Consider the following 22,706-nt stretch of genomic DNA (forward strand, 5'->3'; position numbering starts at 1 on the left):
TCAATTTTGGGGGTGGGGGTTGAAAGAGGGGATCGTTTCTAGTGGTGAGGTAGGGAAGGGGAGTGGTTTCGGGGGTGGGGCTGGGGAGAGGGTGATTGCTGGCGGTAGGACTGGGAAAGTGGGTAGGTTAAAATTTTCACTTTATTTTATTTTTATTTTTTGGACCAATCACGTGTTGACATGTGTCCACTTCTGAAGATGTAAAACACATGCTTTAATGTTAGGATTATTCTAGAATAATTCAAATTTGTGATTATTTAAAGTAAATTGGTCAAAGTTGAGATTATATACAACATTCTCCCCAAATAATTTTAATAAGGAGTAATTGGTTTTAATAATCCCAATTGTGAACGATTTTCATTAAATACTTCCAACTTTTGATTATTCGTGGACGGGGAAGGAAGGATTCGGGCGGTTTTCGAGGCCGGAGAAGGGTGGGGAGGGGGTTTCGAGTGGGGGCTGGATTTCCTGTGGGGAAAGGGGCCGGGATATGAACAGTTGTAATACATTGGATATTCCATAATTAATGTCAAATATATACATATTTACTCCACCTTTTTTAAAGATATATCTCGGGCTTGCCCAAGTTGATCTTCATGATCAACATATTTTGTCAATCTAGTGCTTACTCATACTATCCAGCTCATACTTATGCTTCGTCAGGCGCTTAATCACCAAACAGGAGCCTAGATCCTAACTCCATTTATCAACATTAACAATAGTGTACAAGGCTCCAAGCTGCTTCCTCCATTGAAGCTACCACACCACCATCTTCATCATGTCCAAGCTTGATCCATTAAACCGTCCACAAACACCATCGACACCACCTGTCGAATTAAATGAAAACCTTGGGAATAAAAGGTGAAATTAAGGGCTTGGTCAACCTCAAAGGGTAAGGGTGACCATTTCACCTTGAAATTAATAACCTGGGGACTTGGGGAGCATTGTCAAGGAGATCTTATACATAATTATTGTCAACGTTGGCTGACGAGAGAGATTGATTTAAGTATGGACACCACTACCACCCGTTGCCAGAGTCGTAGCTAGTTGTCACCCAGCATTGTCACCGCTACACCCTCCATTGTCGGAGTTACTACACACCTGCCATTGTTGAGACTTTGAGAGAGAGGAGTGTTTCTGGGATTTGGGGCTTTGTTGTCAACGCCCTCAAACGTTAATTAACACAATATTGCATAGTTGGCAATATGAACATGTCAATACATGTCCAATGACATTACTATCCTTGACTTATTGAATAAAATGACATTATCACCCTTATGATTGAATTGACAAATTATGTTGATCATGAAGATAAACTAGTAATTTCCCATAAATCTCCACCTTTGTAAAGCCAAATTTACAAATTGTACTCCATAGTAAAGTTGTTGTACGTATAATATAGTGGAGTATTTTAAAAGATAAATCTCCACGTTTTTAAAGCCAAATTTCCAAATTCACAAATGTATTCCTCGATAAATTAAGCATCAAGCTCCAATAATGTTTTTTTTTAGCTCCACTCTTTATCTTTTTCTCTTTCTTCCTCAATTCTCAGATCTGCAATCACCTCGCTCTGACCTAACTTCAATTTAACAATTTTAGCCACGACAACCATTGTTTGCCTCCTCGTCCCGCTACCACAACAACACTAAAGGAAATTTTGGATTAATTTTTTTTTACGATTCTTGTGTTAGTCTATTTATATGGCTACACTAATTCAATTAGGCTTCAATTAAGCTGATGATTTTTTTTGGTGAATTGATTGATTCAAAGTTCATAAAATTAATAAAATCAGTGTAGGCATAAATTCGTATGACAATGATCCGTAGATATAAAGAGGCGTCAATTTGAGGACTTGGGTCGGGTTCAATTAGAACGGATCAGGTCAAATCAAGTCGTTGGGTCAATTTTTAACACGTCTAGTGCCATATGTATTGTTTATGTGGGCCCTTTTTTTGTTACACTTGCGTTTGGGGAACTAGCATCACAAATTCACATTACCAACAATAGCATGATTAGCATCTTCTCAAATAGGAAAACCAAGAAAACTCCCAATTTTTCCAGCTAAATTGCACACCAAAATTCAACCGCCTTTAACGGTAACAACCTTACCTACATTTCTCTTTCGATCAAATTTGTATCATCTATTTTTTAACTAGTAAATCTTTAGATACTTTCTGAACTGAGAGTGTGTAATTAGTAATTTTTTTTCCAGATTTTTAGCAAGCATTGCAAAATTAATTATGGCGTCGGGTAATGCTCAAAGTTCCGAGTCTGATCAGGTATTGAGTTTAATTTCAGTAGTTGCTACTTGTTTAAATGTTTTTTTAAATTTGTGAGTATATGATATTTCATGGGTTGCTGCTTGTTTAATTGACTAATGAATTTGTGTAAATTAATTGACATGAGTGTTCGAGACGATTATGGGTGATATACGACGTATATATTTTAAAGGGAAATTCATTTATAACTAGAGAAACCTAGAATTTGTATATGCTATAAATGTTTAATTTCTACTAATTTTATTGGGTATTGGTGATTTGGTGATCATAGTTGTATTTGATTTTGGTGCAAATGATTTGTTTTATAATGAGAGGATTAATTCAATTAATTAGATTAATTATATCTTTAAATGCATGATTACATACATCTTTAAATGCATAATTGACTCAATTAGTTGTATTACATTAGAATCAATTGGATGCATAATATGGTTGAGTTGTGCTTTGAGTATGCCTTGGGTTTTGTCTAAGAGTCGTAGTTATTTGAGTTGTCGACTCTTAATTTAATAGCCCCTTGAAATTTTTCAAACCGTTAAAATTAGTATTAAAAATCAAATTTGCTTCTCGCTTGAAAATATTTGCCTTCATACTCATCATATATGAGTAATAAGGACCCCTTCTGTTTTGCAAAAGAGTGACTACAAAATTGACTTGAAAGTATCAATTGATAATGAGATACTCCACAGTATTTTCTGTCAGAGTTTAGTAACGGTTGATGGCTCGTTGTATGATGTTGTCGCCGATTGTTGTATGATGAGATACCCCATAGTATTTTCTGTGCACAGTGAAAAGAAAAAGGCAGGTCAGCTGCATCATTTGTACGTGCTGAAATTAGTTCTGAATTATAATTTATGGTGGACTAGGACTTCTTTTAAGGTTTTGAGCTTTTATTCAAAATAAAACCAATGCAGCAGGGAGCCAGGGATTACTTATGAAGTTGTGACTGACCATGTCCATGTATATGGCTGTTCTTTGCATGGGTTCCTTCTTTGTTTTTTAGGATGTTTTTATTTATTTTATTTATTTTTTTCATGAAGTTGCATGATTATTTTAGTGCAAATGTGGGTGTGTACAGTCTGTACTCTGTACACATATTATGTTGCAAGTTTTTTGAAAGAATTCTAGCTTATATGTTGAAATTATTTAGTTGCTACTATAGTTCGTTTTGCCAAAAATCTTTCCTGCAGATATATCTTTGATCTTTCTTTTCAGATTTTGGTTCAGGACAAGCAATTTGTGAAAGCGCTTATAATGAACCGGCCCAAGCAATTGAATGCACTCTCTGACTATATGGTAAGCAATTGTTGTGGCATGTGGGTATTGAACTCTTAGCTTAATGTAGTTTATCTATATAGCTTTATGAGCTTGCACTTTTTTGGTAACCGTTGAATTGACTGAATGTGTCCTTTGTATGATGCACTTATTTGAAATTGATGTAAAGAATAATTTAAATTTATGCTTTAGGTTCTTCAAAGTTTATTAGAGAGAATTGCGTAAATGACATTATATTCCAATGTAGAGTATTAGAGAGAATGCGTAAAAGACATTATATTCCAATGTAGAGTATTGGGATATAGGTTTGGGATACATGTTTTCATCTAACTACTTTTGGTGCTTCTATCTTGGGCTATTTGGGAAGTGTAACTGGTGTTTTAGTTTCTAGATATGATTTTGCATTTGGTTGACATATCTTAAATTCTTTTGTCCGTGTTTTGTTAAGATATTTTTTCTTTGTTAAGAAAGAACTTGTTCCTTCCATTGTACTTCAAGCCCCTCTCAAATTTACTATTTCCTCATCAGCTATAAAGTGATTTCCATCTTATCACTGAACCAAATTTCTAAAAGGGGTTTGTTGTTTGGATTATTCTTATGAGTTGAGTTTGTTTACACATCATAATTGTAGCCTTGTAGGCTCATTCCTGTTAGCCTAGAATGTAGTTTGTGGGGTTTATTGTTACTCCTTTTGTTTGTGTTGAGTGCAACACTTTCCTTTTTTTTTTGTTTTGAAGTGAAACAATAATAAAACTAGAAATATTCTACGCTTTTTAATCATATACTTTCTCTGTTTTCTTTATATGCAACACATTTTTTGCATGCTTTGTTTAGGACTAATTAGAGTAGGTAAACGAGCTACTTTATCAAAATAATTCAACACCAAGATTAGAGAAGGGTTAGGTACTATATGTATACATTATATTGATTAATTTGTTTGTTTACATTACGTAATCGCTTCCTCAAAGTGTGTGCCAAAAAAATGTGTTGCATTTAAAAGAAAATGGAATTTTTCTCTATACCCATAGTCTGTGCTTTTACCTATTTATTTTTTATAATTTCTTTTCTCTCGCATCATATATTTCTAAATAAATTATTCACCTACTTTCTCTTTTCTATAATTTTTTTATTCCCCAACAAACCTTGCTTACTAATTCAACGTCAGCTCCTAAAGCTTTGGTTGCACTTAAAAAAAAGAAGAGGGAGTTCATACCAAATTTATTATCTTTGTTGGTTTTGGAAAATGAAGGAAGTAAAAACAACATGAAGTCTAGTAATTGTGTAATCCAATCCTTTGCACTTAAAGGAAATTGTTATAAGAGGCTTGATCTCCATTTCACATTTATATTTGTTCTATGCAGATTTCTCGGATGTTGGAACTTTTTTTGGCATATGAGGAGGATCCTAATGTCAAGTTGGTTCTTTTAAAGGTATTATCTCATCCACTCCCTTCATTTCCGCATAAAAGTTTCTTTTGCTTTTTGCACAAGTTTGTAGGAACATGGAAAAAAAAGAAAGATATTGTGGTTTAATTGTTTAGAGGTGAATATAAAAACTAAAGGCTTGTTTGACATCGTTTTTTGATTTTAGTTTTCTGTTTTTCTGAAAACCAAAAACAGGAAACAAGAAAAAAGTGTCTCCACTTTTCTGTTGTCAGTTTTCAAAATTATCAGGATTTTAATAAGTTAGACTAATTTTTGATTCATGATATGTCATATATCATATGGTGTTGAAAAACAAAAAACCAAAAAACAGAAAACCACAGTGATGCCAAACGAACCCTAAGATATTGGAGTTTGGTTGGTTATTGGTGAATAGAAGAATAAGATTGTGGAATTTGGCAGATTAAAAGTAAAATAAATAGACAAAGGTGAAATGAGACTTTTATTTAGGAATGAGGTTTTTGGGAGAAATAAAACTATTTTTTGGGTACAAAGGGAGCAGTCCATTTGTTCATGAGTTAAATATCTACCGGATAAAATTCCTTGGAGTTGTGATTCGGCCAAATTTCTTATTTCTACTACATTTTGTAGATAAGTTTTTTTTATGCATGTCAATCAAAGATTCAAAGGAATAGTGGATTAGTGGTACATAGAATTGTAACTCAAGTTGTATTTGAGTATTTGTTTAGGTTCTACATTGTAACATATTGTTCAGGAGAGTTTAGCAGCATTGTCAAGTGTTATTTAGGTATGCCTTTAGGGGCGAACCGGTTATTACGAAGATTTATAAGAGGTTCGATGGATGGAAGAATGTGTACTTCTCACTTAGAGGCAGTAAAATATGAGTAAAAAATAAATTCTCTCTTCTTTGATTCTTTATGATCTGTAAATAAGTTATAGATTCCCGAAACAAGGTGTTGTACAGACTGAAGACTGAAGACTGAAGAGAGCTTAGCTTAATTCAATACCATCTTCTTCAAGCTAATAATTATTGAATCATAATGAAATTACTTATATTGCCCCTCTCCTTTGGTTGATTCTTGGGGTTTGCTTTATAGACATGATGTTCACTTGTTTGAATTATATTCCTAAAACTTAACATTTTAAAATCATATTTAAGTTTATTTTTCCTGAACTTAATATTTCATTGACTAAAGTTATGAACTTATGTTTCTTGAACTTCTATTAGAACTTAATTTTTATGAAATAACTAGAAAATAAGGTGAGGAGAATAGACCTTACTAAGATGTTGTAAGAAATTTTCCTTAATATTAGTAGATGTAAAATGAGACATTTTTATAATGTGACAGAATTCATGTTCAGGTTTAATGAGAGAAATTTTTTTAAGTCTAAGAAGTTGGAGATGATAAATTTACCTCAAAAGGCCTTTTTATATGACTTTTGAACAAAGGTGCCATTTTCTAAACCCCCTTTTCTCTTTTAACACACTTTCTGTTAATTTCTAATCTAACCATGAATCTTGTTAGTGAAGGTGAATGAAGGGACAAGAATCTTCACTGAGTCCTTAAGCATTCAAAATATACCCAAATTAAGTTCCAAAGTCAATTACTTACATTTTAGTACATCTTTAGTTGGATGGGAAAAAACTCGACAATGTTATTGAACATGCAGCTGACCCATGTAATATTTTGTACTCTAAGCTAGCAGATTCAATTTTTGTCTCCAGTTATAGATCATACTTTGTGATAAATTCCATGCATAGTTTTGATTTTTGATTGAGTCATAGAAGGAGGATCAGTGTTTAAGTGTTTAGCCTCAAGCTGTTGTTCGTACTTGTTCCTTGTATTTTATTTTATCATCATTGTTTTGTCAATACAAAATAGCCGCTATCAATTGTGTTTCTAAGGTCCATTTTATGTATATCCTTTTGTGCCTTTTTATCCAAGAACCTGGTCAAATTGCCAATGTTGGGCTTTTTATGCCATGCACTTTATGGGACATGTGTGTTAGTTAATCACAAGGTCCTCTTCCTTCAAAGGTCTATATTGTGTACTTGATATCAATTTATCAAATATATGTGATACATGTGCCTTGTTTAACTTTTTTATCAGGGACAGGGAAGGGCATTTTGTGCTGGAGGTGATGTTTCTGCTGTGGTCCGTGACATTTCTAAAGGTTGTTTAATCTACTTTGCAGACTTGATATTAAATGTCTTAGATTGCACTTTTTGTCTAAACACCTATGTCCAAAAAAAGTGGTTGCCTGAGAAATTTCTAGATGTCCACATATTATTGATCTTTGGTACCTATATCTGCCTATCTAAGCTCTGTGTAAGTGTGTATTACGTTTAAAGGCAGAAATAGTGAAAACGATCTTATTGACTTTCCTCTCATACTATCATTTAATCTCTTCATTTCTTCAACCATGGTTCAATTTCACATCTCCTTGCTAGACCCTGAATCACTTATTTATGTAATTATTTTAAAAAAAAAAATTCTGTATATATTGAATTACCGAGAGTTGAGTAGCTTTTGCTAATGCTGACAGCAGGTGATTGGAGATTAGGTGCAAGCTTCTTTCAGAAAGAATTCACCTTAAATTATGTCATGGCAACATACAAAAAACCCCAGGTCATTAATTTCATCCACTCCAATTCTCCTTTCCCTTAAATATTTTTGAAAAGTATCTTACCTCCTTTGAGTTGCCCTTCAATTCAGTTGATTAAACTATGTCATATCTTGACGGTGACTTTGTGTGCAAACACCATTGAAGGTTTCGATTCTTCATGGGATTGTTATGGGAGGTGGAGCTGGTGCATCACTTCATGGTAGATTTCGCATTGTAACTGAGAATACGGTACCATCTTACTTGGTTTTTAATTCATTTACTTTTTTTTTTTACTCTTTGCATCTCCAATTTAGTAATGCCGTGGAAACTGTTAACCATGCATTCATTTGTAAGGCTGGGAGAATTTGGCCAATATTGTAGAAACTTCTATAATCACTTATGCCTAAGTGGCAGACATTGAAAGGGTTACATGTATTTTAAACAAATTTTAACAGATAGTTCTCATTGTCTTCTTGTGACCATGCATTTTGACCCCATTTTAGGCATCTTGTTTTTATTGTCCTTTTGTTTTTTAGAATTGTGAACTGATGTATTTATTAGAATATGTAGTTTTCTTTTCCATTTTCTCCTTTCCCTCTCCCTTCCCCACTGCCCTTTCCTTTATAGATTAAAGATGCAGCATATAAAACAAACAAAGCCTTAGTTTCAAAATGATTTGGGGTCCAGCTAACATGAATCGTCATAAGGAACCGTCAGCTAAGAAATAGAGGTGCAGCATATCGGCCCTAAAGATTTATATTTGCTAATTGCCTTATAATTATAGTTTTTAAAAGTTGAATGGTTGTCTAAGTAGGATTCTGCAGGTTTTTGCAATGCCTGAAACGGCTTTAGGACTCTTTCCAGATGTTGGTGCCTCCTATTTCTTGTCAAGGTTACCGGGATTCTTTGGTAAGCAGTCTCCATTTCATTTTGTAAGTTTATAAAGTTTTTGAGACCCAGCTAAGGATATATAGAAATATCATTGCTGTCTGACTAAAGTACTCTTATTTCCCAAAATTATACTAAGGTAATGAATGTGCATTATGTACTTCATATCATATAAAAGAGCAATGAAAGAACTTACATTATAAATATAGATATAAATGTGCATTATGTACTTCATTGACTTCCTTAAAGAACTTACATTTACAGTATAAATATAAATGTGCATTATGTACTTCATTGACTTCCTTAAAGAACTTACATTATTTAGTTTTTTTTTTTTTTTTTTTTTTTTTTTTTTTTTTTTTTGTTGTTGTTGTTGTTGTTGTTGTTGTTGGGGGGGGGGGGGAGGACACTTAAAAAAGTTACATGAAACAGGAGTGATTTCTTTCTTACCTAAATGCCTGATTACAACATTATCACAAGTTGTCAAACGCTTCGATAAGCCGTAAAAGAGCACTAGTGAAAAATGGGAAAAGATGTAGATTATATAGAAAAAAGTTAGAATTTGGAACAACACTTTACATCATCTATTATCTATATTTTTGAAGAAAATATTTACATGATGAGATCCCCATTACATTACCACATGCCAAAATTTGATATGAATAATCCCACCCCGTAAAGTGATGGTAATGTGTTTTTTTTTTGGGTTGAAGTAATTTGGGGTCTCATTTTCTTTCTATTTAACATGGAAAATAAATAGGAAGGGATGTTTCTTTCATTGCATGGTAAAACTCTAACTAGAAGTAGGGGTGACTTCATGACACGTCGATCTTAGTTTGAGGGAAATTTATCTGCGTCCTGCAAGTGTATGACAACAGTTGAAGTCTAAGATGGATATTCAAATATGCAATCAAACATTATATCTTCATTGATATTATGCCATTAGCCAGTGTTGATATTGCCGCTTTTCTATATATTTATTGATTTATATAGCATTTGAGTATATTTAAGATACATCATTGGAGTGCAGTGTTTCCTTAAATTTTTTTCTATACATAAATGTCAAAGCAACATATCTCCACATGTCTACACAACTCATAATTCTTCAGATAGGGAAGAGAAAGGATTAATTGCTTTATGCTTTGCTAGTATTCACTGAACTTTAAAGGGAGACTCATAGAAATGCAGAAAACCGTTTGTGTGAAGCTGATAAGAGAATTTCATCTTCCTTTTATCCAGTCCCACCTCCAATATTTTTAGTATATAGACATTGTGCAAATTTATATGGAGGGTGCCCCCAGGCTCCCACCCTGGCTCACATTGTCATACTGACTAACCACCAACTAGTGTTCATGTTAATGTCCTGCACCCCTGCATCCTTTATGTAATCATCTCTCTCCCTCTTCCACCCTTCACTCACCCCATCCGCTTACAAGCCCTGCTTACAAAAACACCAGCAACAGAATTCATCAGTGGTTCCTGTATTTACTCCTGCTCCTTCCTCTTGCCCATTTCTAGGATACCACATGGCCCTCCTTAATCCTCTTGGCCATGCCCTACCCTCTCCTCCAGTGCCCCTTTTCTTCTCTTCTTCCATATTAACCTCTCTCTACTTTCCTCCCTTAGGGGATAGGATGACACACCACCTTCACCAGCTGTCTCTTTTAACTGGCCTTGTCAACTTTACTGCACTGTCAACTCCACCACCATAATAAGGCATAGAAATACGCTAGGTTGGAATGTATCGTGAATCTAAGTAGAGAGGAAGAATGACTTTCAAACTCACCAAGGGAAAATGGTTATAATTTGTAATGGACATCATACACTCAAAAAACCTCATTACTCATTAGAGTGTCAGCTGTGTTCATATGATTTAGTCTGAACTCCTACACATATATAAGAAAGAGAAGAAAAGGGGAAGGGGGTTAGAAGACAACAAAACAAAGAAATTCCCTGGATATCCGTAGTGACATGTAATTAATGCTGTAGAACTCTTATTTTCTTTACACTTATTTCATTAAGATGAAAGGGGGTGGACTGATTTTATATTTGTCCCATCATTCCTCTATAAAGAACATAGAAGTGTTTTTTCCCTCATTAGCAAATTTAAGCATTTATAATCTGCTTCATGATATTACCTGTAGGAGAATATGTTGGTCTCACTGGAACTAGGTTGGATGGTGGAGAGATGCTCGCTTGTGGTCTTGCAACTCATTTTGTTCACTCCACGGTACACTCTTGCCTTATCTAATTTTAAAGAACTTGTGTTCATGCATTTGGAGAGCAAGATTTCTTGCTTAGTAAAGAAATGTTTGCTCCATATCATAATCAGGATTATAACTCTAAAAGTAATCACATTTACTGTCTTAAGAATAAGGCTGATAGATATCTTTATTGATAAATCTTAAGACTCCAAAAAAGAATCATATGTTTGGATTTAGAGCTCAACATCTACTACCTGCACCGTTAGTATTAACCATGCCATGTCACCATTCAACTCTTGCTCCACTATGCCATGTCACCATTCGACTCTTGCTCCACCATGCCATGTCACCATTCAACTCTTGCTCCACCGTTAGTATACCTTAACCTTGTGAATACAGTAGGAAGTCATATAATCTTAAATCTGAAGTCCGGGTTTAACCCAATAGGGCTTAATTCTAAATAGAGAGTATAGGGATGAGACAATTTTGGTTTTAGATTTTGGAAGAGAGCACAAGTGATAAATTTGATTATCGCAAAGATGTGAAACTCTGAAAACAGAAAGTCAATTTAAAAAATGATGGAAAGGATTGCTAACAGGAGATCACCTTCATTGTCTATATTTCATAATTAATAAGAGTTAAGAAAAAGCAGCCGTGGGGCTTTTATCTTGCTAGCAAGTTCAGTATGGTACAAAGCTACCACAAAAAAAACCAATTAGAAGGAAGACCTTCAAATCAATGCTGCATGAAAAGCTTTAGAAGAATAGAGGATTCCAAGTTTGGCTCTTGGAAGAATGTTTGTCTTTCTGATCATCAACCTTTTCTCCCAATTCACTGCTGAAAAAAGAATTTCCCGACTCTCACTGTATGAGTATAATTAATCCCTTGAGCAGATACCATATCTTCTTTCTATATCCTATTTCCTAAATATGAGATTGTTTCACACTTATCCACATTTATCTATGGCAACATATAACAATTAATAATGTTATTTAAAAGGTGCTTTAGAACTATATTTTGTGTCCATGTCATCTGCCTTTAAACAGAGAAACTGACAGTAGACAAACTGGTGAAGTAAAGGATTATATCTTCAGCATTGTATGCTGGCTTCTCTGTAAAATAGCTGTATTTGACATTTCATTATAAATGATGCTTAATTTCTTTCCGTGATTTGGGGTTGGAAGCAGTGGCGGAGCCAGGATGTGTAATCCGGAGGGACAAATTTTAGATGTTGAATAATCGACAAAAATTTTAAGAAAAAAAAATTGATCACATAAATTGTTTAATATATATTTGAAATCGCGTATGAGATATGATAATTATTCTTATATGGCGAAAGAGGAGTTGTTAAAAGATTCATTGCATTTAAAAAAATTATCAACCAAAAAAAATAATTTTTTTGCTGGTAAACCCCAATTTTAAGGTATGTAATCCTCAATAATCGATAAATACGATTTATCAAATAATAAGCATTTAAACAAATTGATAGTAGATGTAAAGGGATTTGGGTTACATTAAAATAAAATAAAAAACTAACTTTGACTAAAAATAAAATTGGAAACTTAGTTCCAAACAAGGAATAAAAAAAAAATAGAATTTAGGCGCACATAATTAAAGAGATAAAAAAAAATACGGAGACATGTGTTCATTACAAATAGTTTAATAACACATTAGTAATCACTATTAGGGGTGTACACCGGTCCAAAACCGGACCGGACCTGGACCGGACCTGTTTGGATCGGGGACCTGAATTGGGTAATTATGAGGACCGGGGACCGGACCTGAATTAACAGGTCCGGTTCCGGGCTAGACCTGAAAAATCAGGTCCGGTCCAGGTTTGGACCTGAATGGACCTATTTTGTGATTTTTTCGTTTTTTTTTATTTTTTTTAATAAAAAACTTGTTGGACCTGCATATGCACCTGCGTATGGACCTGTTTTGTGATTTTTAGACCTGTTGCATAATTAAATAATTACATACAAACCAAAATTATTAATCACAAAAGTACAAAACTACATAAAGTCTATAAAAGTATAAAGTCCCAATTCTCAAACACCAAAAATACCAAAAAAAAAACATAAATTCGATATGAAGTACTTTTGGCTATCTGAAACACAGGAAACACTCTCTTATTATCCTTCATGCTGCGCCTATAACACTCTGCCATCTTGGAAGCCCTTTTCTTTTCTCCAGGTTTAAGATCCCGCCTATTCGATATGAAGTACTTTTGGCTTTGAGGAAATTTTCCTGCATCATGGCCATCAAATTATAATACAGTAATACATATATGAATTCAAATTATAGACAAACTCTAATGAGGAATGACTAGTTTGTATTACCTTCACTTGAGCTTCCTCTTCTCTCCCTCTTTTCTTCCGTTATTACATGACTTACATCCTCAGTCTCTTCTTCGTCTTCCTTCCACAAAGAATAATCCTCTGATGATGAGTCACAAATCTCAATTTCTTCTTTAGCCACACTACCATGGTTGATGTGGAGATTACTTGTACAAGAGAATCTTCTTGAGATTGAATTGGAATTAATGGAAAAGTGACAACCCTCTTTCTCGCAACCACTCTTGTCAAACACTGACACCTCAAACGAGGAGTCTCCAACAAAACGGAACACTAAGAAGTCATTTGTTTCCACTCCATTGTCACGAACAAACTGTTTCCATCCATCTGTAAACACCAATGGCCTTTCATCATATGTACTCGAGAGTCTGATTTTCCATTTGTGTTTACTTGGCGCTATAAGTGTACACCACGGGGAGAGTTTCTCCTTGAAACACTCCATGAACTTCTGAGGAATATTCTGCAAGAAATGTTCACCAAAAAATTCAATCAAGTGAGCTAATATATATTAATAATATAAGTGCAGTTGCTTTCATAACATATTTTCCTACCATTTGGTGCTCAAAATCGCCATACATGACCTTGAAGAATTGGTGTTTTGTTGCAGGAAGTTCAGACCAATAATTATAATTCTCCGCAATTTTACAGCCTTCGCATTTCTTCCCCATAACTGCAATGATAAATTTAGGTGACACCGAACATAGAAATAACATAGAAATTCAGACATTATTCATGTTCCCATATTATATGTCAGAATTTACTCAAACTCCTGAAGAATTGGTGCTAAATTGTAAGGAATTCAGACCAATATTTATAGATCTGCTATTTCTCAACCAGTGCATTTTTCTGCAATGATAAGTTTATGCAACAACGCTTATATAATGACTAATAACATAGAATTTATGCATCCGAATGCATAAAATCAACTATTCAATTTGAAGCCATGCCAAAGGTCAATGCAAAGTACTAGATAAACACTAGACTACTAGATGTTTACAATCTAATCACTACTTTCTCTGCTCTTCTGATTTTATTAAACCCTAAAACCCTAAACTTTAAACTAAAAAAAACCAAAAAAAAAAACATAAATTCGAAGATAAACCATACTTGTTATCAATTCTAAACATTAAACCCTAAAACCCTAAACTTTAAACTAAAAAAAACCAAAAAAAAAAAACATAAATTCGAAAGAAATTCGAAAATAAACCAAAAAAGAAAAACATAAATTCGAAAACATTGAAGTAAAAAAAAGAAATTCAACATGCAAACATCAAATAATCATTATAAGCAATTGAAACATGAATAAACATATAAATTCTAACACTTAATTCATTATTTCGAATACAAAATACCCAAACATAATTAGATAATTTAGATTTACATTAAAAAAAAAAAAATAACTTACCGGAGAAATGGAAAATCGCGCAGTAGCTGTCTCATGCGGTGGTCGGTGGGCGCCTGGGCTTCGCCTGAGAGAGTGAGGAAGGCAGGAGGTGTCGGTGGTGGGCGTTGCCGCGTTGGGCTGAGACTGGAGACAGTGAGCGTGAGGGAGAGGGGGAGACAGCCTGTTTGTTAGGGTTAGAATGAAATGAAAGAGAACTGAAGCTTCACTCAAGCAGCAGCGTTATTTTGATTTTTGAATTTTTTTTTTTTTTTTTTTAAAAAATACAATTTTTCCGGGTTTCAGGTCCGGACCTGAAAACCCCGGGTTTAGACCGGGTCCGGATCGGAACCGGGAACCGGGAACCTTGATTTTTAAGGACCGGGACCGGACCTGAATCAACAGGTCCGGGTCAGGTCCGGTCCGGATCAGGTCGGTTCAGGTCCGGTTTCAGGTCCGGTCCAGTTTTTGTACACCCCTAATCACTATCAACAAGGCGGTACTTGATTAAATAGTTAAATGAGGGTAGTTAGAGGTTTGAAGACTTATAATACTTTGTATATATAAATTATGTACTATAAAATGAAATCCAAAAACAAGTAAAAAAAAAGGGGCAAAATCCAAAAACAAGAAAAAGAAGTTAAATGGGAGCACTTTGTATCTATAAAATGAAATAAAAATAAAGTCCAAAAATAGCAAAAAGAAACAAAAAAAATGATTGGGTAAAGAATCGAACCTAGGATCAAAGAGAAAAATAAGCCTTACTCAAGCCCATCAACCACCGGACCGAATGTTGTCTTTGTTATACAAGCTATACATGTAATGTATTTATTATTATTACAGCATTTGTTTAAGCTAACGTAAAGCATTTGTTATACCGGACCGATGTTCCTACGTGGCTCCGCCACTGGTTGGAAGCATATCATGCTACAGCTCCAGATAACAACAACTTCTGACAAGACTTGTGCTTACATTTTCAAGAGTGTCTTTAATTAATTAATTAATTGATTTGTGTGTAGCATTTCTTATTTTTCATTTACAGAAATTGTCCCTGCTGGAGGAAGAACTTTGTGAGGCGAACTTAGATGATCCATCGAAAATTTGTAAAATTTTTGATAAATATGCTGAGCAACCTGTTTTGAAAGAGAAGAGCGCTTTTCGAAAGTAAGAATTGTGCTTATGATTGATTATTTTTAGTTGTTTTAAATGTATGTAGTTCTATGTGTTGCAAGTTGCTAAAGATGCAAACATCTTCAACTATTAGGTGTTCGATGTGCTTTTATGCTTTTCTTTGAACATGTTCACATTCAAGTGCTATCTAATTTTTGTCTTTCTTTTCATATCATTAAAATTTGAAAAAGTTAGACTATAAAATTTATCATCATAAAATTTACCATCATAGTATTGTTAATTTCTCATGTTTTGGGATGTGACAAAGTTTTACACAGGCTGTCTTTATCACTTTTGGAGGAAGTTTTTTGTGGATGACTATATGGAATAATCATTTTTGGTTCATGTAGCCGACCCCATTGATAAGACTTTGATTGATTGATTGTTGTTAATTTTTGCTCTTTCTTTGTTTCACTTCAAAAATTTCGGTGGAATAGACAAATGTTAAACTGGTAACCCACATTTTGTGTAGCTCTATATTGTCAAGCAGGTTGGTATTGAACAGAGACTGCCAATTTCAAGTTGCTAGAGCTTCTGAAGCATTTATATTCAAAGCTAGTGTTGATATATGGTATCTTAGTCATATTGTAGTTGTAGACTAAGTAGAGCCACAAAATTATGCTCCCTAGAAGCGAGTTGTTATTGAGATCCAATGCATTAACCTTGGAATTTCTACTGGCATGTTCAATTGATGTTACAACCCTTTAAAGTTGCCCAAAACATAAAAGTACTTACAAAAGCAAACCTCTGTTACAACTATTGCTATAAGCTAGGTGTGGAATCCACCTTAAAGGGCTTCCTTTCTTAAGAGGTTAGGGAACAAAAAGGGGAGAAAATATTACAAAAATATTAGGAGAAAGTCTAAAAAGGAAAATAAGATGGCTTTGCTTTACATTATTATGTAGCGCGTATGCTTTTGCATTTTCTTAGCTCACGTTGTCATTATTTTTTTATTTTTCTTTTATTCTTTACTCTTTGCTCCCTCTACAAACCCAAATCTTCTGGTTGCTAAGATCATGGAGCCCTTATCATTTATCAAATCCTAAAGGGAAAAACTGAAATGAGCCAACCCAATACTTAATCTTGCAAAGATGCATAATCAAAATGCTATACCAGAACTTTCCTTGAATACCAAGAGGTATGATCCAAAAAGTAGCAATATAACCAGCGTAACCCTCCCCTCCCCCCCCCCCTCTCCTTTTGCACACCTGGTAATGAGTAAAAATGTTGTATTAGAAAATGTGAAGTTTTAAGCCTTGGCTTTCTCAATATTAGGTTTAGTTGTTCTTGATCTATATACTTCAATTTGTAATATCAATTGATAATTCAGGATTAGAGTTGGGGAAAAACATATTATATGCTGATTTTACCATAAATACTAGTGGAAATCATGATTCACAATCTTTAATATCACCTGTATACTGATATATTTGTTGAAGGCATGAAGTATATGTGGCATATTATGGTAGCATGGAAAAAAGAGAAATATTTTATCATACTTGGTAGTTTTTAGAATTTTCCACCTTACTTTCATCTGTTTGTGTCGTAGGTTGCATATCATTGACAAGTGCTTTTCTCACAGAACTGTTGAAGAAATTTTTTCTTCTCTTGTAAGTTGTTTTAAAAATAGGTTTGTCGTATGTAAATGTACTACTCTGGAGATATTTTATATTGAAACTTTTCAGGCTACTGTGATTTTCCCATACATGATATGTAGTTTTCAACATTATTTTAAAAAGAGAATTGTCTTTGGCAGGAAAAGGAGAATGAAAATGCTGAAATAAATGGTGATTGGATTTCTGCAGCAATAGACTCACTAAAGAGAGCATCTCCAACTAGTTTAAAAATCTCTCTTAAGTCGGTATGATTATCTTCTTCAGGTTAAAACAGCTAGATTTAAGAGAATTGTGAGCTTATATGACAATATGGGGAGCCCTTTATGTGAAGTTCTTCAAGAATGATTTTTGTCCATGCATATCTAAGCCATTACATTATGAGATTTTGACAAAATAGATTCAGGATTTGATTGGAAGTTTCAATAGACATAGATATGCTGACTTGCTCCCCAAAGTTTCACGTACTAACAATGTGTTTATGTATTTTGTTTGTCTTTGGGACTTTTGTAGATTAGTTTTCGCCGGTATTGCTCAACTAGTTTGGCCTAAAGTGTTCTTAACTTGAAGACCATAAGACAAGAGGCCATTAAAAAGGGTGGGGAAAGTAGAACAAATCTATGGAAATGGGGGGCTATGTTGAACTTGCTGAAGTTGTACTAATATCAAAGATGCTTCTATACTAATACATTGTGTATTTTATATCAGATCAGAGAAGGCAGACTTCAAGGTGTTGGTCAATGCCTTATCCGTGAGTTTAGGATGGTTTGCCATGTCCTGCGAGGAGAAGTCAGCAGAGATTTCTTTGAGGTTTTGAATGACTAAATTATTTGTCTTTTTTTGTCATTTGCGTGCCTTGTGTAGCTCTAAAGTTCTTACTTCTATTCCAGGGTTGCAGGGCAATCTTAATTGACAGAGACAGAAATCCTAAGGTAATTTTATATATAAGTTTTCCAACAGGATAGTGTGACTGTGTCCTGTTACTGTCTTCGCTAGGCCTTAATATCTTTGAATTGAACTCGATTTCTTTGGATGTTGTTTTTTGGTATAGTGGAGTCCTTCTCGATTGGATCAGGTAAGTTATGAAATGGTGAACCATTATTTTTCGAGAGTGAATGATGAAGGATGGATGGATCTCAAGCTTCCTACAAAGTTAAATTTGCCTCCCTCGGCCATGGCTAAGCTCTAAAAATACCTTGATATTGTGAAGGGAATGTCAACAAGGAATGTCAAATCAAAATCTATAGGATATGTTTCATATGTACTAATATCAAGTTAGTGAAATGATGTAAAGTAAATTTTAGGGTTTTTACAATGTAGTGCGGATTTTTTAAAAACCCAATCGACGGTATTCCTTAAATCTAATGCTTCGAAACTTATAAAAAGTTTAATTACAAAAAGTTGAAATAATAATTAGAGGCCAGAAAATGTAATGGTCATAATTGCTCCGAAAATGTCATGTAAATCTTCAGTTATTTATCGTTAGGTATTATTTGGCCCTATGGGTTGTGTTTCACAATTTTTATCACCATGTATTGCTTGTTTTGTTTAGATAGTTTGACTAGTTGATGACATTAGATATTTAACAATGAATTTGAATAAAGAAAGGGAAACGAAAGAAGGGAGGGAGGGAAGGAGGGGAGGGAGAAGAGTGTTGGTTACAATTTCATTTCTCCATTTCTCTCCCCTCTAATTTGCTTGTTTTCTTAGACTACTTCCAATGGTGGGCAAAAATAATGCTTGCCCATCATCTCTCTACCCACTTTCTCTCTCAACAAATCAGTTTTGTCCATGGACAATTTTTTTTCACAATTTCTCTCCCAATGGTGAGCAAAAAAAAAATGCTTGTCCACCACTCTCTCTCTTACTTTTTTTAATACCCCACAATTAGTTTCTCTCTCCTACACAACACTTCTTTATTTATTAATTTGATTTATATTTTATCAATATTACTCCAACTAAATAAAAACTAGTCTAAATTTATGTAACTTTTTTTTTATTTGTGTCGTTTTTATCAGTAAAATTTGTAGTTAAATTATGTACGTTAGATGAAATAATTGTAACAAAACGCTAAAAATTTCATAAATGTTTTTATTTATTTTAAAAAGCGGTACAGTACTAGAAACCGATTACATTTGAAATGTCATGCGTAATTATACTTGAGGAATAAAATAAACAAAACAATTAAAAAAACCCGACTGCGTACGGAAAAGTAGGTGGGCCATAGTACTTGGCCTTATTTAAGTCGTGCTAATTTTTCCCTAATTAGTTGGTCCGTATTGTAACCAAATATGTTCGACTAAATCACTTTTCAGAGATAGATGAGTTTCTCTATCACGAAGGGAAGCTTTTCGTTGTAGAAATGAGTTAAAGTCAAAGTTGGTAGGTCGGCCTACGTCAAACGGTGGCGTTGTAGACGTTGATGCTGGTGTTAATTCTTGTTGATCTTCTTTGTAGAAGCTTCTTAGAACTTCGGCTCGAGTGTAGTTGTGGCGCTCATTCTCAACAATCATGTTGTGCATAATGATACATGCTTTCATTATGTCCTGCAGTATGTCCTCATTGTACGCCAGTGACGGTTTTCGTATTATTGCAAATCGAGCTTGCAAAACACCGAAAGCTCTTTCAACGTCCTTCCGAGTAGCAGCCTGGTGGTCAGCGAACATTTTATCGTTCTGAAGTTGAGGTGTGTGATACCCTGAATAAAAGTTGCCCACTTCGGATAAATGCCGTCGGCTAAGTAATAAGCCATGTTGTATTCATGGCCGTTAACTGTAAAATTTACCGGAGGAGCTCGACCATGCAGAACCTCATCGAACACTGGTGAACGGTACAACACATTAAGATCATTACTAGATCTAGGAATACCAAAGAAGGAATGTCAGATCCATAAATCCTGATCCGCAACGGCTTCCATATTAGCATTGCTTTCTTGTTTCTACCGGCGTACTGCGCTTTCCAAGCCGTTGGATAGTTCTTCCATTCCCAATGCATGCAATCAATGCTGCCTATAATTCCTCGAAAACCACGCAGTTCATGTTGATGCAATATTTAGGCTAAATCATCAGTTGTAGGGTTTCACAGGTACTCGGTTCCGAACTATCAATGACCCCGGCACAAAAATGTTGAAGGGCAACTCGAGCGGTTGACTGACTGATTCGAACGTATTCATCCACGACGTCTGCCGCCAAGCCGTAGGCTAACATTTTTATCGCGGCTGTACATTTTTGCAGAGGTGATAAGCCTAAACTTCCAGCTCATCCTTACGCTGCTGGAAGTAAACATCACCTTCAACGACCTTGTTCATTATATGTAAGAACAAAGGTCATTGCATTCGAAATCTTCTTCTAAATTGGGTGGTGTTGTACACATGACTATCGAAAAAATAATCATTAAACAACCTAGCATGTCCCATTTCCCTATCTCTTCTATTCGTACCCCCTTTGGGTGTTTCTATAGTGGGTTGGGATTGTGTTTTGGGCATGAGGAAAGTTGGGGGTTGGTATGTGAAAAAGTTCATCAATGAGTTGATCATATTCTTCAGTATTTGAAGAAGATGAACTTGAACTTGAACTTGATGATGGTTTGGAATACATCTTGTATTAATTATGTAAGTTTCTGAATTGGTGTGGTTGTGGATATGTGCCATGCTTACTATATATAGAAAATATGTCAAATGAATATGTGGTTACAAATCTGAATGACCACACCAACTGAAGGAATCAAATTTTCAGCCACGGAATAGGTATACTATGCTAGTTGACAATGACAAATCTTGAGTGCTATTATGTCGGTATTAATGACCAAAAGTTAAAGTATTCTGACAAAGCGAATTCAGAAAAAAGTGACTACACAATGACAAAAACTGAATGCAATTATGTCGGTATCAATGACTAAAAGTTAAAGCATTCTAACAAAGTGAATTCAGAAAAAAGTGACTACACAATGACAAAAACTGAATGCAATTATGTCGGTATCAATGACCAAAAGTTAAAGCATTCTGACAAAGTGAATTAAGAAAAAAGTGACTACACAATGACAAAAACTAAATGCAGTTATGTCAGTAACAATGACCAAAAGTTAAAGCATTCTGACAAAGTGAATTAAAAAAAAAGTGACTACACAATGACAAAAACTGAATGCATTTATGTCATAACAATGACAATTGAAATCAACTTGTTAAACAACTTGTCATTCAATATTGGAAAATCAGAATACAAGTTTACATCTGACATTGAAATTAAACACACCACTAATAAAAGTTAAAAATAAAAGACTACTTTGCGCATAATTAAAAACTTAACTAATACAATCATTGATCAACTACAATAGCATAATTAAAAACTTGAGTAATACAAGCATAGATCTACTACAATAACATGCTTAAAAGCCTTGTAATTTACCAAGTAAAAAAATTCTTGTACGCCTCTTCTTGAGGAGTGAGTGGCGTAGGCGAATTTTTCAGAGTTTGCAGCATATCAAACACACCGAATTTTCTTTAATTCCATCAGCAATTATGTGGGGCCCACCAGCTTACTATTCATCCCAATTTTTGCCAAGTCTTGGGCAAATTAATACATGCCCATGGGCAAGTTTTCTTTAGCCCACCATTCTAAGACCACTTCCAACATACTTGCCCACCAAAATTCCCATGAGCAATTCTTTAGCCCACCATTGTAAGTGCTCTTAGTAACGGTTAATACATTAACCATACAAGTGAACAAGAAAATTCAGAAAATGGAGAAAAGTTAGAAATTTTGATGGAAAATATCAAGCTTCAATGGGAAAAATCAAGCACAATTTCATCTTCAATTAAGAACATGGTTACCCTTATCCTTTGGGGTTGACCATGCCCTTGGTTTTACTTTTTTTTATAGGGTTTTTTCGTTTATATTGTCATCTTCCGTGCAATGCCACCATCTTCAATGGAGTCTTCAATGGTACGATGTCAATGATAAGGAGGAAGAAGGCTTCAATGGAGGAGCAAAGAGGAAGAAGGCTTCAATGGTGTCGACTTCAATGGAGGAGCAAGGAGCTTATAAGGAAGAATAAAGGCTGACAATGTGAGTAGCTACTGTTCTTAACAATCCTTAACTCAAGTTGCAATATCTTAACTCAACTAGGATATTACATATGTATGCTTCAATTTTAGAATGAAATGACGAAAATACCCCCTGATAAACAATTTGGTGAGAAATCGAGAAACCCTCCAATTTCCTTTGGTCTAAAACAAAGGGTAAATTTAAATTACCAAAAAGTTGTCATTTTCATATGTTTTTATTAGATAAGGAATGTATGTTCTTACTTCCTCCGTCCCTTAATTAAGAGTCTGTATTTTTTTTTTGGAGACTCCAAAATAAGGTGTCTACTCCCTCCGTGTTTTAATAAGTATTACATTTTGACTAGCACATAGTTTTAGGCAATTTAATTGACTTAAATAAAATAAGAGGTAAGTGGGCAGTTGAAGTATTAAAAAATTGTAAAAGAAAGATAGTGGGGTTAATAATTTATTGAAAAGTAATGAATGTGAGAGGA

The 22,706-nt window shown here is 34.4% G+C and overlaps 2 protein-coding genes across 6 annotated transcripts; one reads left to right on the forward strand and one right to left on the reverse strand.

Moving 5' to 3' along the window:
- The first annotated feature begins 1,942 nt into the window (after positions 1–1,942).
- On the forward strand, positions 1,943–18,690 carry LOC110696477 (3-hydroxyisobutyryl-CoA hydrolase 1-like). 4 transcript variants are annotated; one of them, XM_021873768.1, is made up of 15 exons: positions 1,943–2,096; positions 2,213–2,279; positions 3,492–3,572; positions 4,913–4,981; positions 7,066–7,129; positions 7,502–7,584; positions 7,727–7,810; positions 8,386–8,470; positions 10,594–10,679; positions 15,431–15,552; positions 17,108–17,168; positions 17,315–17,419; positions 17,880–17,981; positions 18,062–18,103; positions 18,223–18,690. In XM_021873768.1, exons 2-15 carry the CDS (start codon positions 2,241–2,243, stop codon positions 18,358–18,360), a joined length of 1,161 nt encoding a protein of 386 aa, XP_021729460.1. In that variant the 5' UTR covers positions 1,943–2,096; positions 2,213–2,240; the 3' UTR covers positions 18,361–18,690. The 4 variants fall into 4 exon arrangements, with proteins under 4 accessions (XP_021729460.1, XP_021729462.1, XP_021729463.1 ...); XM_021873770.1 differs by having other exon boundaries at positions 7,505–7,584; XM_021873771.1 differs by having other exon boundaries at positions 3,504–3,572.
- On the reverse strand, positions 12,663–14,501 carry LOC110696478 (putative B3 domain-containing protein Os03g0621600). 2 transcript variants are annotated; one of them, XM_021873774.1, is made up of 4 exons: positions 14,413–14,501; positions 13,559–13,677; positions 12,993–13,467; positions 12,663–12,900 (listed from the first exon to the last, which is right to left on the reverse strand). In XM_021873774.1, the coding sequence occupies exons 2-4, from the start codon at positions 13,673–13,675 to the stop codon at positions 12,677–12,679; spliced, it is 816 nt and encodes a 271-aa protein (XP_021729466.1). In that variant the 5' UTR covers positions 13,676–13,677; positions 14,413–14,501; the 3' UTR covers positions 12,663–12,676. The 2 variants fall into 2 exon arrangements, with proteins under 2 accessions (XP_021729466.1, XP_021729465.1); XM_021873773.1 differs by lacking the exon at positions 14,413–14,501 and having other exon boundaries at positions 13,559–13,768.
- Positions 18,691–22,706: the final 4,016 nt, after the last annotated feature.

The sequence above is a fragment of the Chenopodium quinoa genome, unplaced genomic scaffold (assembly GCF_001683475.1).
Source record: "Chenopodium quinoa cultivar QQ74 unplaced genomic scaffold, ASM168347v1, whole genome shotgun sequence".
Lineage (NCBI taxonomy): Eukaryota > Viridiplantae > Streptophyta > Magnoliopsida > Caryophyllales > Amaranthaceae > Chenopodium > Chenopodium quinoa.

Bases quoted from the DNA above. Each gene is read 5' to 3' on its own strand.
- LOC110696477 (XM_021873768.1), top strand. From the start codon at position 2,241: ATGGCGTCGGGTAATGCTCAAAGTTCCGAGTCTGATCAG. The intron at 3,573-4,912 runs GTAAGCAATTGT...TGTTCTATGCAG, and splicing joins ATGCACTCTCTGACTATATG to ATTTCTCGGATGTTGGAACT. The intron at 4,982-7,065 runs GTATTATCTCAT...CTTTTTTATCAG, and splicing joins TCAAGTTGGTTCTTTTAAAG to GGACAGGGAAGGGCATTTTG.
- LOC110696478 (XM_021873773.1), bottom strand. From the start codon at position 13,720: ATGTTATTTCTATGTTCGGTGTCACCTAAATTTATCATTGCAGTTATG. The intron at 13,468-13,558 runs GTAGGAAAATAT...CATTTCTTGCAG, and splicing joins GCGATTTTGAGCACCAAATG to AATATTCCTCAGAAGTTCAT. The intron at 12,901-12,992 runs GTAATACAAACT...GCCATGATGCAG, and splicing joins AAGAGGAAGCTCAAGTGAAG to GAAAATTTCCTCAAAGCCAA.